This window comes from Brachyistius frenatus, unplaced genomic scaffold, assembly GCF_029030835.1.
Source record: "Brachyistius frenatus isolate BFR_SWC_R1_liver_20210118 unplaced genomic scaffold, ASM2903083v1 Contig_44, whole genome shotgun sequence".
Classification (NCBI taxonomy): Eukaryota; Metazoa; Chordata; class Actinopteri; family Embiotocidae; genus Brachyistius; species Brachyistius frenatus.
Genome location: NW_027210643.1, coordinates 962,831 through 975,644, shown reverse-complemented (window position 1 = coordinate 975,644; position 12,814 = coordinate 962,831). Strand labels below are relative to the sequence as shown.

At 45.9% G+C, this 12,814-nt stretch overlaps 2 protein-coding genes across 3 annotated transcripts; one reads left to right on the top strand and one right to left on the bottom strand.

The window, feature by feature from the left end:
• mcm3 (minichromosome maintenance complex component 3) lies at nucleotides 1-8,104 on the bottom strand. The gene is made up of 17 exons (XM_069703085.1): nucleotides 7,973-8,104; nucleotides 7,601-7,713; nucleotides 6,820-7,028; nucleotides 6,528-6,658; nucleotides 5,535-5,773; nucleotides 5,303-5,411; nucleotides 5,064-5,217; nucleotides 4,844-4,975; nucleotides 4,513-4,721; nucleotides 4,246-4,420; nucleotides 4,015-4,141; nucleotides 2,816-2,966; nucleotides 2,459-2,599; nucleotides 2,244-2,353; nucleotides 2,058-2,131; nucleotides 884-980; nucleotides 1-673 (listed from the first exon to the last, which is right to left on the bottom strand). Exons 1-17 carry the CDS (start codon nucleotides 8,045-8,047, stop codon nucleotides 475-477), a joined length of 2,445 nt encoding a protein of 814 aa, XP_069559186.1. The 5' UTR covers nucleotides 8,048-8,104; the 3' UTR covers nucleotides 1-474.
• Nucleotides 8,105-9,798: 1,694 nt separating this feature from the next.
• paqr8 (progestin and adipoQ receptor family member VIII) lies at nucleotides 9,799-12,814 on the top strand. Of its 2 annotated transcripts, none has more exons than XM_069703083.1 (2): nucleotides 9,799-9,974; nucleotides 11,539-12,814. In XM_069703083.1, the coding sequence occupies exon 2, from the start codon at nucleotides 11,573-11,575 to the stop codon at nucleotides 12,647-12,649; it is 1,077 nt and encodes a 358-aa protein (XP_069559184.1). In that variant the 5' UTR covers nucleotides 9,799-9,974; nucleotides 11,539-11,572; the 3' UTR covers nucleotides 12,650-12,814. The 2 variants fall into 2 exon arrangements, with proteins under 2 accessions (XP_069559184.1, XP_069559185.1); XM_069703084.1 differs by having other exon boundaries at nucleotides 9,799-10,380.

Below are 12,814 nucleotides of genomic sequence, written 5' to 3'. Positions count from 1 at the left end.
TTACCCAAGCATGACATTTTATTTAATTTTTTAATAAACTGCTACAGTTAGGTTCAAAACATGTCAACTATATACAAATCCAGAGAGAGAAGTAGGTAACATTACATTACAGAGTCCTTGTTGCGGTGCAGAAATAATGCCTCCATGTTTCATTGCTTGGCGAAAACTTTTCTTCCACTCAGCTGTGATGAGAGATGTTCGTTTCACTACAGAAACCAGCCGAGACATCCTGGGACACCGTAAAGTAACATTATCAACACTGAACAGAGACAACGGGTGCATAAAAGGAGTAAGACTCAAACCTGCAAAACACGTGCAAATTGCTGGAACTGCAGAATGAAGGTGAAGCGAGGACAAACAAAGTGTACAAAATGTGGTAAAACAAATAAATGCCTGTTTTCATAATAATCCACTGCTTCTTTCCAAGTCCATGTAATGGAGTTTGCGAAACAGTCCAATCATCCTCCTCCTTCCTCAGATGAGGAAGACAATGTCATCCGCCACCATGACCTGGTTGTCTTCCTGCATGCGAGCCAAAGCGACGCGGACCTCGGGCTCCGAGAAGCGAGTCTCGCGCTCCTTGTTGATGTCGTCCATCAGCGTCGTCATCTTCACCGACTGAGCGTGGGCAGACTGGAACACGGCGAACAGCGACGACTTGAACTCCTTCAGCCTGGCGGGAGAAACGGGGACACGTCTGATCACACATCACATCACGTCACTTCATCAAACTGAAGTTTAACGTCTCTTTACGGCTGAGGTCTCCATGGCAACTAACAGAATGCCTCTCCGTCGTCAGACTCGGCACCGATCATGACAACTCATTATACGTTGAACAAGTGCAGATGGAACCATCACAGATTACAGTCGTCGGCCCCCCCACCTCTCTGCAGAGATCTCGGCGTCTTTAGCCGGTGATGTCGCCTCCATGGGCTCCTCCTCTCGCTGCGGCTTGGCTGGTTTCGGGGTGCCGGCCTGAACTACAGAGCATGAAGACCAAAGAAAGAACTCAAATACAGAAAGTAACCTGCATCATAATGAACCAATATAAATAATAATATATTTAATAATAATAAATATTGGAGAGTTTTTCTTGGATACAACATGTGTGGGGCAAGGAAGGCAAATATTGTTTAATATTCAATAGTGCTCAAATTTAGGTAAAAGAAGCAATGCTGCTACGTAATATTACAATTTAAAATGCATTAAAATCTTACTTAAAAGTAGCGCCAGCACGATTCTGGCCTTTCACATCTATATGAGTATAAGTGTTTATGTTGGCTGACATGAAAACTTCCGTTACAACCACAATGAATGCTTGAGGTAAGCCAGACATTGGATTGTTTTGTGGTTTTGTTTTTAGCAGTTATTCATTATTATTCAATTCCCAGTGAAGTTCACAGTTTCAGTGCACTGATGTTACACCCTGCCTCCATCACAGATCGGCAACTTTTGTCACAAGTGTTTGATAACCACAAGGGGTTTAAAAAAAAATGTAATAAAAAGGTTTATATAAACTTTACAAACAATAGATAGATATCACAATGTTTTTTTTACTTCCTAATATCGGTGTCACCCTCAACGATCGAGTATCAGTTGGGCTCTACTTCAGAGTGCAGAAGCGTTTCAGCATGTACTTAAAGTCCTCGAACTCATTTAAACTTCCGTCTGAATTATGTTTTACTAGGTGATCATAAAGTGTGTATCAAAAATCTTAATACTGAAACCATAGGTTTTAGATAAATGTGGTGCAGTAAAAAGTGCAATAATTTCCTTAATAGCAGAAAATGAAAATATTCTAGTAAGATAGTAGTAATAGTACTAAAGTAAATACACTTCCTTTGCAGTACTGATTTTCAGAGTAAGTTGGACCTTAAATTAGCGCTCAAGCAGCACTTTACATACTGTGATAGTTTTACATAATGTAAAATGGATTTTGCTTGAATGTGGGACAGAAAGCTGTCCTGTGGGAAAACACTGTCCTGAACTGATAAATGAGAGTTGACCGAGGTCATCCATGGTGAACCGTGTGGGATGATAACAGGACTGCTGCTTACTCTCAGGGACTTCCTGCTCTTCACTGAAGTCATAAGGGCTGTAGGACTCGCTGCCCTGAGAACCACGGCGCCCCCTGCAGGACACAAAGGACAGTGTTATTACTGCCAAAGCAATAAGAGTGGTTTTTTCCCCCCAATCTTTTTGAATACTGTAAATTGCAGCCATGTGGAAACGCGTATCACTACCTCTTCCTCTGCGTTCTCTGTGAACGCTGCGTGGTCGTCTCCTCCTCCTCTTCCCCCTCTGACCCGGAGTCGCGCTCCTGCCTCGAACGCTTCTTCTCTTTCTCCAGAACCTGTGCAGAAAACCCCCCGTTGAAAACAACTCTTCGCTGCGGTTTGCTGTGGCGCGTTGACAGATCACGGCATCCCGGCGTTCAGAGCTGAAGAGCAGCACGAACCTTTTTAAAGTAGGCAAACTGGACGAGCTCCACGGCGACCTCAGCATCCTCCAGCTCCACGGCTTTGCTCATGCGGGCCTTGGCGTGCGCTGTGGAGAGACGGATCAGAGTCTCCAGAGTACGGGCCGTCACCGGAGAGGTCTGTGGGGCACGAGGGGGGGGGGGGGGGTCAGAGGTCAGACAGACCGGGATATGTAAACCATCACCAGGAGCTAACGAATCATCGAGTAGCTTGTCAACGAAGAATAAGTCAAAATCAAAACAGAGTGTATAAGTTATGCTCGCATCCAAACATGCTCCACTGTGAGCTACAACCCATTTCTAACCACTACGTCTGTGTGTGAAGCTCCGGCTCACCCTGGCGATATCAGCTCCCATCTGCTCCTGGCTCCTCAGCCTCGAGTACTGCTCTGCGATGTGCTTGGCCGCCTCCTCCGTCAGCACCGGTGTCACAGCCTTGGCGATGTGGATGTACTTCCTCATGAACTCCTTACTCACAATCTTGTCCCTGAAACACACCAAGCACTGTTTTTTACTTTTTGAACAGAGGTTATGCAGATGTTTAGTTTTAACACAAGATACAGTGAGGGAGAAAAAAAAGGGGTGTATGTGGGAATGTCCTGAGCTGACCTCAAAGATTAGCAACAATTGGGGCCGACATTTTTGAACTTGTAAAGGTATATTTAGCTCCCATTCTTTGTTTCATGTCATAAACGGAGAGCACGGTTTGTGGCAGGATGGAGGATGAACTCTGACAGGTGGCACACGGGCGGCTAAAATGTGTGGAAATATTTTACAATTCAAAACAAAAGCAGCAAAGCAGCCTGTACGGTATGCAGTAAGAAACTTGCGTTAAATATTACAAAATTCAATACATCACGTAAAAAATAAACACTCAACCAAATACAGTGAGTTTATTCAGGTAACTGCAACAACTGGCTCAACTTAGAGGAACTGTGATTTCAGTCGTTGTGGCTGAACGTTCCCCGTTTATGACTATAATGCTGTTTCAAGGGGAATGAGCTATTAATAGAGACAACTTTTAGTTTGTAAAAAAACAAACATACAATCTGTTTTCTTCATGAATTACACACCTATTTAATTGTCAGGCATACATTGGACTGATTTGAATGATTTTTTTTTTTTTTTAAAGTGAGCACTGTGTTGCTGTATTATTTGGGAAAATACAAAAAACAGTTTGGAACTAATATCAATCTGAGAGTTTATTTATTTATTTTAATGGTCATTTTGGAGACTTTAATTTGTGGAGCTGCTGAACTGAGCCCGAGAGCTGTGCCTAATATTTCATCTCCCATTTAAAAAAAAAAAAATTAGGTTTGCAAATATTAAGAACATCTATCAGTATAACACAGTACGGTTAGACAGCACTACAAGTTACAGCCTCCAAAGGGAAATAAATAAATCAACACCTCTCAATCAGAGTGAATAACAGCTGAGTATTATAATCCTGATGAAGACAGGATTTATTGCTGGTCTGCTGTTTAAAACTTAAAGCTTCACCTTGTGGCTGATCAGTGTGTATAAATATTTCGTACTTCTTTCTCTTGCTTCCATGCAGCAGGTTGTTGTGTTTCTCGTAGATCTGCAGCTCCTCATGCTCCTCTGCTAGTGCGTCTGGGTCCTCAGTCGCCAGGACGTCGACGTTTCCGCCAAAAGCCATGGCTGAAAAAACAAAAACGAAGAAAACGCAGGGCGTGAGTCATCTCAAAAGAGCAGACAGCAGAACGAGCGCATCTCCCCGTCCAACACGTCCTCATGAACGGCACCTGCTCCATCTTGCTCGCGGGGGTCTCGGTAGCGGTGCATCCGGAGCACGTGGTCGGAGATCTCGCGGTCCTGCTCGGGGTCCATCTGATCCAGCACGATGAAGAGGAGGTCGAAACGCGACAGCAGGGAGTCCTGGAGGCCGATGTTCTCCATGGGGGTTTTATACTGGTCGTACTGCAGGCAAGAAGGGAGAGCGCCTCATTAAAAACGCCGCCCACCCCTCGTGTAGAGTCGGCCGAGGTTAGATGTGCGAGGCGTCTGCTCACCCGGCCGTAGACGGGGTTGGCGGCGGCGAGCACCGAGCAGCGGGCGTTGAGACGGGCGTGGATGCCGGCCTTGGCAATGGTGACGCGGCCCTGCTCCATCACCTCGTGGATGGCCGTGCGGTCCATGTCGGACATCTTGTCGAACTCGTCGATGCACACCACGCCGCGGTCGGCCAGCACCATGGCGCCCGCCTCCAGACGGCGCTCACCTGGTGGAGGGAAAATAAATGTGGACGGTGGGTTGATGAGTTCAAAACGTGGAGGACAAAAAACAACACAAAAAAAAGCTACTGAACTAAGAAAACAAACACGTTGAAGTAAAGCCGGGTACCCGTCTCCTGATCAGTGGTGACGGCGGCAGTCAGACCGACGCCGGACGAGCCTCGTCCGGTGGTGGCGATGGCTCGCGGTGCCGTGTGGAGGACGTAACGCAGCAGCTGGGATTTGGCCACCGATGGGTCACCTGGAAAAAGACGAATGTACGATGAGGCACAGATCGTGTTACCCCCGATAGTACGAGCACGTTACAGGAAGAAAGGCCGCGGCGGTACCGATGAGCAGGATGTTGATGTCTCCTCTGATGCGCGAGCCGTTCTCCAGCACCTTCTCCACGCCTCCCAGCAGCATGCACAGGATGGCCTTCTTGATGTACTCGTGGCCGTGGATGCTGGGCGCCAGGGAGCGAGCCAGCTGATCGAAGACGTCCTGAGAACAAACGAGATTTAGTTTCTCGTTTAAAGTCGGATGATTGTCTTTGAGCAGCAGCGAGGGACCCGACAAAAAGACTTACGATGGAGCGAGTCCGACAGAAGTTCCTGATTTTGGCCACATCGTCGGCAGAGAAGTACGGCGACACCTCCTTGCTCATTTGTTTGACGTGGCAGGCGATCATGATGGTCCTGAGAGGAGACGGGTGAGGAGGTTAATACAACAACACACACACACGCACACACACACACACTCTGTCACACACACACACACACACACGAGCTCAACCAGTTATGTAACGAGCCCCGTCTCACCTGAACGTGCCGGAGGTGAATCCTCCCTTCTTGCCGGGCAGACAGCGGTACGTCCCGACGACCTGCACCCGGTCTCCCGGTTTGACCATGTCCACCAGGTCGTTGTCCAGGATGATGTCCACCGAGCGGGGCAGCTGCCCAGCGGGAGCTTTCTCTGGCATCTCCTGCACCGTGATGGTCTGGTGGTCCTTGTAGATGGACAGACCGAACTCCGTCTCCAGAGGGTTGTTCTCCTCGTCCTGGTGGAAGACACCGAAAATTACATTAAGCTGTTTATCGGCCGTTTGGGTTGTCTTCGGAGCGTCTCCCATCACGATGTCATAAATACGAGAAGGGATCAAAAGTTGGGAGACTGTTCCTGCAGCACAATGATGCGCAATTATCAGAGGGAAGCTGTAACCTTCGGGAGTCATTTTATCAAGTTATCAAGTCACTTGATCAACATCAGCACTCAAGTCACACGTGTTTTTGGGACCACTTGTAAGTGTTCATTTGAGATTTCACAGTGTCAGACACTGCAAATCTGCCACATGAAGCTGACAGCCATGAAGCTATGAGTGTTTTTGAGTGGCATTTGTTTTGTAAAAACATCACTGTCAGACCGAAGAAGAAGAGGAAGAAGACGAAGAAGAAGAAGAAGACAGGTCTGGTCAGGACATTTGTGAGGTTTTGCACCGTCAATTTGTTCCCCAACACCGAGTTTGACTGTGACATTCTGGGGCGTCTGAAGGAAAAACATTCGGTGCAAACAACCCGAAGCTTTTCACCTGCAACAACACAATTGTTGCACCGCCCATAATTACCAGATTTGTTTCATCTCTAAACAGAATGAAGTTGCACTAAAATAAAATCAGAGGTGTGCCCTCTGCTCACGTTGTAGGTGCATGAAGAAATTACAAATAAAAATATGTGTAACTCCGGTGCTGACCGTGACTAGGTGGTAAAACTTGCTCAATAGGTTTATTGCCTATATGCCTAATAATGCATATTGACCTTGGTGGGGTAAATGGCGCTGGAGGGGAAGGCGTCCAGGGAGGTCATGTCTGTGTACTTCCTCTCCATCGTCTTCTTGGTGGCCGGACAGTAGTGAACGCTGCGCACTACCTTGGGACGGACCAGAGAACCTGCGAGGAGGACGTGACGAGGAAACAAGTCAAATCTCCAAATTGTACACAAGGTTGACCGCTTTTTGAAGTCGACACACATTTTGAAATGACAACAATCACTACAAATCACTTAAAAAAAAAAAAAAAACATCCCACCCAGGACACAGAAATAAACTCACACTTGGTGATGATGCCCTCCACACAGACCATGCTGCTCAGCAGGCGGGAGGTGAGCGTTCGGGGGGAGACGTGCTTGGAGCCAAAGCTGCCCTCCAGGCCGATGAAGAACTCCTCGTACTGCTTGGCGTAGGTGGCGTCCACCGAGGCCACCAGGTCCTTCAGAGCCCGCTGGAAGGCCAGCAGCTCCTCAAAGGCGTTGTTCATCAGCCTGACAGAGACGACAGGGCGGAAGGACTTAAATATGCCATTTATGAATGTGAATAATTTTGAGGTAAGTCCTTGCACTGCACTTAAGTATTTCCATTTGATGCTACTTAATGTTTTCACTCTACTACATCTGTCTGACAGCTTTAGTCACTTTTCAGATGAAGATTTGACACGATGAAAAATATAACATGATGTTAAAACACAACACATTTTTTAACATTGAACCATAGATTTCCAACCTGATATCTAACAACAGCAGTGTGTGGTCGGGGTCACACTTCAGGTGTCTATGAGTTGTTAACAGTTTTACAAAATTGTGATCATGGTTTAATCGGTGTTCTTGACTTCTTCAGCCTGTTTTCTTTTTTTTTTCACGGACAAATCCGCGACCCACTTTTGGGTCGTGACCCACCAGTTGAGAACCAATGCTCTAAATTCATTCATCTCGCAACAGTTACATGTAGGCTAACATATAGTTACATAAAGTGTCACTATAATGTGCCAGAAGGCAGTGAGAGTCAGCAGAGAGCAGGGAGCTCCCGGCAGGAACAACAAGGAGTTGTCCTCTCTTACTTTGCAGCTCGGGCCTCGTTGCGTCTCCTCAGGTCGTTGATGTTGACGATGAGTCGAGCTTTATTCTCGCTGATCATGTCCCGGACTTTGCTCTGGTAAATCCCCTGATCCTGCTGCAGGTCGGATGAGGGAAAAAAAAAAAAAAAAAAGGGGACACGCGGTTTGACGTTTGTCCATTTTATCACAAACCATTTCAACCGAGTAAAATGACAAGACAAAAAGCAGGACTTCAAACAGACGAAGTTTTACACGACTATATTTATAAACTGGAGCCACGTATCTGTCAGGAGCGATAAAAGTTGGTTCTTTTGTTGTTACCACATGGTTTCACATTTTTAACTCCACAACAAAGCGGCTTAAAGCCAGACTTACGTCGTCGTCCAGGAAGTCCAGGTAGTCCCTCTGAGCCTCCCTCATCTCAAGGTCATCCACGACGTCGGTTGCCATTATGTACGATTAGTTCTTACGGTTAGAAAATCTTAAAAATATTGCACTGACTTTGGTGCCGTGTGCTCCGCTGCCGTCCGACCACACTACTGAAGGCTTTTCGCGCCACTGCGTGCCGGCCACAGGTACAGCGTGAGAGGCGATTGGTCAACGTGACACGCGCTTCTTTGCATAGTCGGCGGGTAAACGTGCAGCCGTCCAATAGAAGCCTCGAGTCACTACGTGGCCCCGCCCTCCGAAGAACTCCCGCGAAAACGGAGCAGGAAGAGGCGGGCTGCTGAAAAAGGAGGAAAAGCTGAATAAATGTGCTTTTTTTTTTTTTCATGTTTCCCCAGGAGATGGCGACACACACGAGATTTATTGTGATGACCTCACATATTGTATGATACATGACATCATCGAAACCAACATTTACCGCATGTATAATACAAGAGAGCAAATCCATTGATTTCATTGGTCAGTAACGGAGTAACAAAGGAGCTGTGCAGAATAAACTCCACGAAGGTCAAATTCAGAACACATCTGTTCAAGTAAACATTACAGATGTAGTTCTTTAAATAGCGACCATTTACTACACTTTGAATAATGGCAAAAACATCATATAAAAGAAAATACTTCTGAACCATCCCTCACTGTGTCAACACTGTTATATATCAAATCAATCGTCATTATGGTTTCTATTCATATTGAAACAATTCATTTCTAAAAACAGTAACACTGTTCTTTCACTGCACAATATTATTTTTCTGTTATTATGTCAGACACTGCTAATCTCTACAAATCTGTGCTAATTTGCACTTCAGTAATGTGCAGGCACTGAAAGGTTTGGCTTTGTAGCTACAGTGTGTTTCCCCTTTAAATAATATGTTGTTAATTTGTTATTATTTGATCACAATAATGATGACAATACACTATATTAAATTAGACAGAAACATCCCAATCAATAGACACCAAGCCATCACCAGTCCAATCTAATTTCACCTGCTATATTTTTAGGGGTATTAACTTGTATACTGATTCTGAATAGTTCCACAAATAAACTTGCGATCCATAATACATTAACAATATTATAATCACAGTATACTGTTTACATATTTTGATCATACTGAGTAAAAGAAGTTTTTCATTTCACATTATGCATTGACTAAAATGCTCCCAAAACTGGTGCCCTTTGCAAAACCCTTCATTTATTGCAATTGTAAAGAACAGGCAGACCTCCTGTAATCATTGTTTCCACCACATCATTTCAGGGCATAATGGCTATTTATACATTTTCATAATGAGGTTACATGTAAAAAAAAGAAAAAATATATATATATATATAACATTGTTATGTCTGATAATTCAGTGCAAACTGCTGAAGGAGAAACACGTTTAGTTTGGAAAACTGAAGCATTGTACATTATTGAACAGCAGATGGAGACACAGATATGCATGTCATAATTTTTTTTTTCTTATCTATCAACATTATCAGGGCTTCACCCGTCCTGCCTTCAAGAGTTTTGGCAATAATAATAACAATAATAATAATAATGATAATACAATTCTTGAAAATCCAAATAAATAATTATATTTTAAGAACTATCAAGGTAAAGGTAAACATTATTCACCATTGCTGTCAAAAGCTTGTAAGAAGAGCCAATTTATAGGCTATTTAACATGCTGATCACGCCTGGTGCACTTCGGGGCGGTTCTGGTCGTGTAAGCCCCGCCCACTCTTCCAGCTCCCCGGGCTTTTAGGTCAGCCGTGTTTTTACCCTTTTTCTCCCAGCAGCATCAGAAACATGTCTTCACCTCAGCATTGCATAGTGATGTGGGTCCGTGCTCTTCTTTCGGGAGGGAAGCCTGCAGCATAGAGACGCTTTTATTTCTTCTTGCAGCGTCGCGCGACTCCAGAGGAGCAACAGGTGTCTGTCGACGCAACCAGGTGATCTGATGTTTCTTCTGCTTCTCAGCCGCTCTATCTGTTGTAGTAAAACCAAGATGAGGTGGCATTATAATCATGTGTTAGACTGATTCTGCGGCACGTACAGCTTCTTTATTGTAGTCAAAACAAATGAAAGGAAAGGAACGTGTTATTTCTTATGAGCTAAAAATTAAAATTAAAAAAAAAACCTCCACATGCAGCCGTTTTTTTGGGGGTCAAACTTTTCGACAAGCGAAGATTCCACTTTGTTTGTTAAGATCAGCTCAGTTCGAAGCTCCCTGTGTACCTCAGAAGATTTCAATAGGTGTTCAGGTTGAGACTTAAGGTGTCAAGAAGATTGTTTTTTTTGTGACACCAAACCAGAGAGGGGAGGAACGCTCGGAGCGCACCCTTGCAGGAGCTGTCGGTAGGTGCTGATTTACTGTTTCGTGACAGCAGTAGTTTGCATTGTTCTGTGTTGGTGTGAGAGGGCAGGTTTGACTACATACCTGCTGTTTCCTATGTGCATGGACTCGTGGAGAAGAATGTCTGCCCGCTGTAGCATACAGTTTATAGTCCACGCAGTGTTACCATGTCAACTTCAAGCTTTTAATTGTAATGTGCTAAGATACTTGTTCAGCCTCGTCCATTCTGCACATGGAACAGATACCTGGCAGGTGAATTTTAAACAAGGAGAGGATTGCAGCTGCAGTATTTTTGAGCTTGCCAAACCCGTTTTAGTTTGTTCATCTGTCTACAGAAACTCCACAGTGTGTCTCTGGCTGATTTGTATAAGGCTTTATTAACTTTCTTCTAGAATTTGAATCCCCACACATCCTGTATTAAAGCTTTGACTTCATTTTCTCTTGATTCTCCTTCATCCCTCTCCTCACATTCATACCTGTGATTCACAGAGCAGATTGACGCATTCTGAAAAGGATTTGAAAATGTCGGCATCACATCAAAGGACACTCTGGGTTAGAATATGAGCGATTATAGGGTTTTACTAATAGACTGTACATAAAAGTGTTCTGGGTCTGAAAAATGAGGCCGATGCGAAAGTGCCTTAAGGTGCAATTCCACCGAGTGCCACTAGAGGTTGGCTCCAAAAAGCCTTTGGCTCCATAGACTCCCATTCAACTAGTCTCATAAAATTCTCAGTCAATTAAATTTCTCCACGCGTTATCTTGGTGTCGTTAGTTAAAGTCACTCCTTCTTATTAGTTTTCAGGCCGTCTATTTGAAAGAAATCACGTTATTAATGAGAAAAAAATAAGCCTCAAAAAGTGGGTGTGTCTGTTTGATTGACAGGTCTGTGGTTCAGTCAGGTTACAGCTATCGGTGGGCGGGACTTGGTATTGGGTTTCCAATCAGATCAGTCAGATCCACCGCTCACTCCCCCCCAGCTAGTCCAAATATGGTCACTACCAGCTCTGATCTGGGAAGATGGCACCGGCCCAAATCTGAACTCGAGGCTCACTGTTGTATTCCGCTTGGCCTTACTTGACTAATCATGCGCTTTTCAAGTCTAAGTAGAAGCTTCTCCAATGACGTAAAGTTCAGCACAAATTTTCTGTCTTCAACAGGTTTTTCCGTCCAGCCGTCCTCAACCGCCGCGTCATGTCGGCTGACGTTCTGCAGCGTCTTGGCACCTTGACCCTGAGCGTTAAGCACCTCTGCCGCCTCTCAGAACTCATCCCCTCCTCTCTGCCGTCGCCCAGCCCCACTGTCTCCGCCTCCCAGGTCCCCAGCCTGTTCAGAGAGCCCTATATCCTGTCGGGCTACCGCCCCGTCCGGCAAGACTGGCGCTGCTACCTCCTCAGCCTCTTCCAGTGGCACAATGAATCCCTGAACGTGTGGACTCATCTGCTGGCGGGTCCTGTGCTGCTGCTCCGCTGGTGGGCCAACGTAGGCACCCTGGGGTACATCGTGGACACCGCCTCTCTACCTCTGAGCCTCTTCCTGGTGTCTGCTCTCACCTACCTGTGCCTGAGTGTGGCAGCTCACCTCTTGCAGTCTCAGTCCGAAAACGCACACTACTGCTTCTTCTTCATGGACTATACGGGTGTGGCTATGTATCAGTACGGTTGCTCTCTTGGCCATTATTTCTACACGTCAGAGCCGGCGTGGAGGGAAAGCGTGGGGCCGCTGTTCCTACCCGGAGCCGCCTTCTTCGGGTGGCTCTCCTGTGCCGGCTGCTGCTTCGCCAAGGCCCGGTACAGGCGGCCGTATCCACCGCAGCGTAAAATCTGCCAGCTGATCCCGACCAGCCTGGCATATCTGCTGGATATCAGCCCCGTGGCCCACCGCCTGTTCACCGTCTCCTGGACTCTGGAGCCCTCGCTGCCCTTCCACGCCCTGCATATTGCATTCTTCCTGCTGTCTGCCCTCTTCTTCTCCTGTCCCTTCCCTGAACGCTTCTTTCCGGGCCGCTGTGACTTTGTGGGGCAGGGCCACCAGATCTTCCACCTGTTGCTGTCCCTGTGCACCCTCTTCCAGCTGGAGGCTCTGTTCCAGGACTACGCCAGGCGGAGGGACGCAGTGGTGGAGTTATTTGGAGAGAGGCAGCTGTGGTGGGCTTGCGTGTCCTTTCCCGCCATGTTCATGTGCTGCATCCTGACAGCACTGATCACAATGAGGCACATATACAAGGAACTGCAGCGTAAACAAGAGAGAGACAGTGACAAGTGTTTGTAATGTGTGTATGAGAGAGTCGGTTTAAAATGTACCAAATAGTAATGTTATTATCAATAAGATAAAGCCATCTGTCTCTGTTTCTGTTTAACAGTCCACCTGTCTGTAAAAAAAATTAATAATAAGAGTATTTGAACAATAAAATAACGTAAAACAGCTTGTGGTCTA

Coding starts and splice junctions, on each gene's coding strand:
- mcm3 (XM_069703085.1), bottom strand. CDS start 8,047: ATGGCAACCGACGTCGTGGATGACCTTGAGATGAGGGAGGCTCAGAGG. Junction 7,029..7,600: donor AACGAGGCCCGAGCTGCAAA/GTAAGAGAGGAC, acceptor CGTCTCTGTCAG/GCTGATGAACAACGCCTTTG. Junction 5,774..6,527: donor GCGCCATTTACCCCACCAAG/GTCAATATGCAT, acceptor GTCTTCCACCAG/GACGAGGAGAACAACCCTCT.
- paqr8 (XM_069703083.1), top strand. CDS start 11,573: ATGTCGGCTGACGTTCTGCAGCGTCTTGGCACCTTGACCCTGAGCGTT.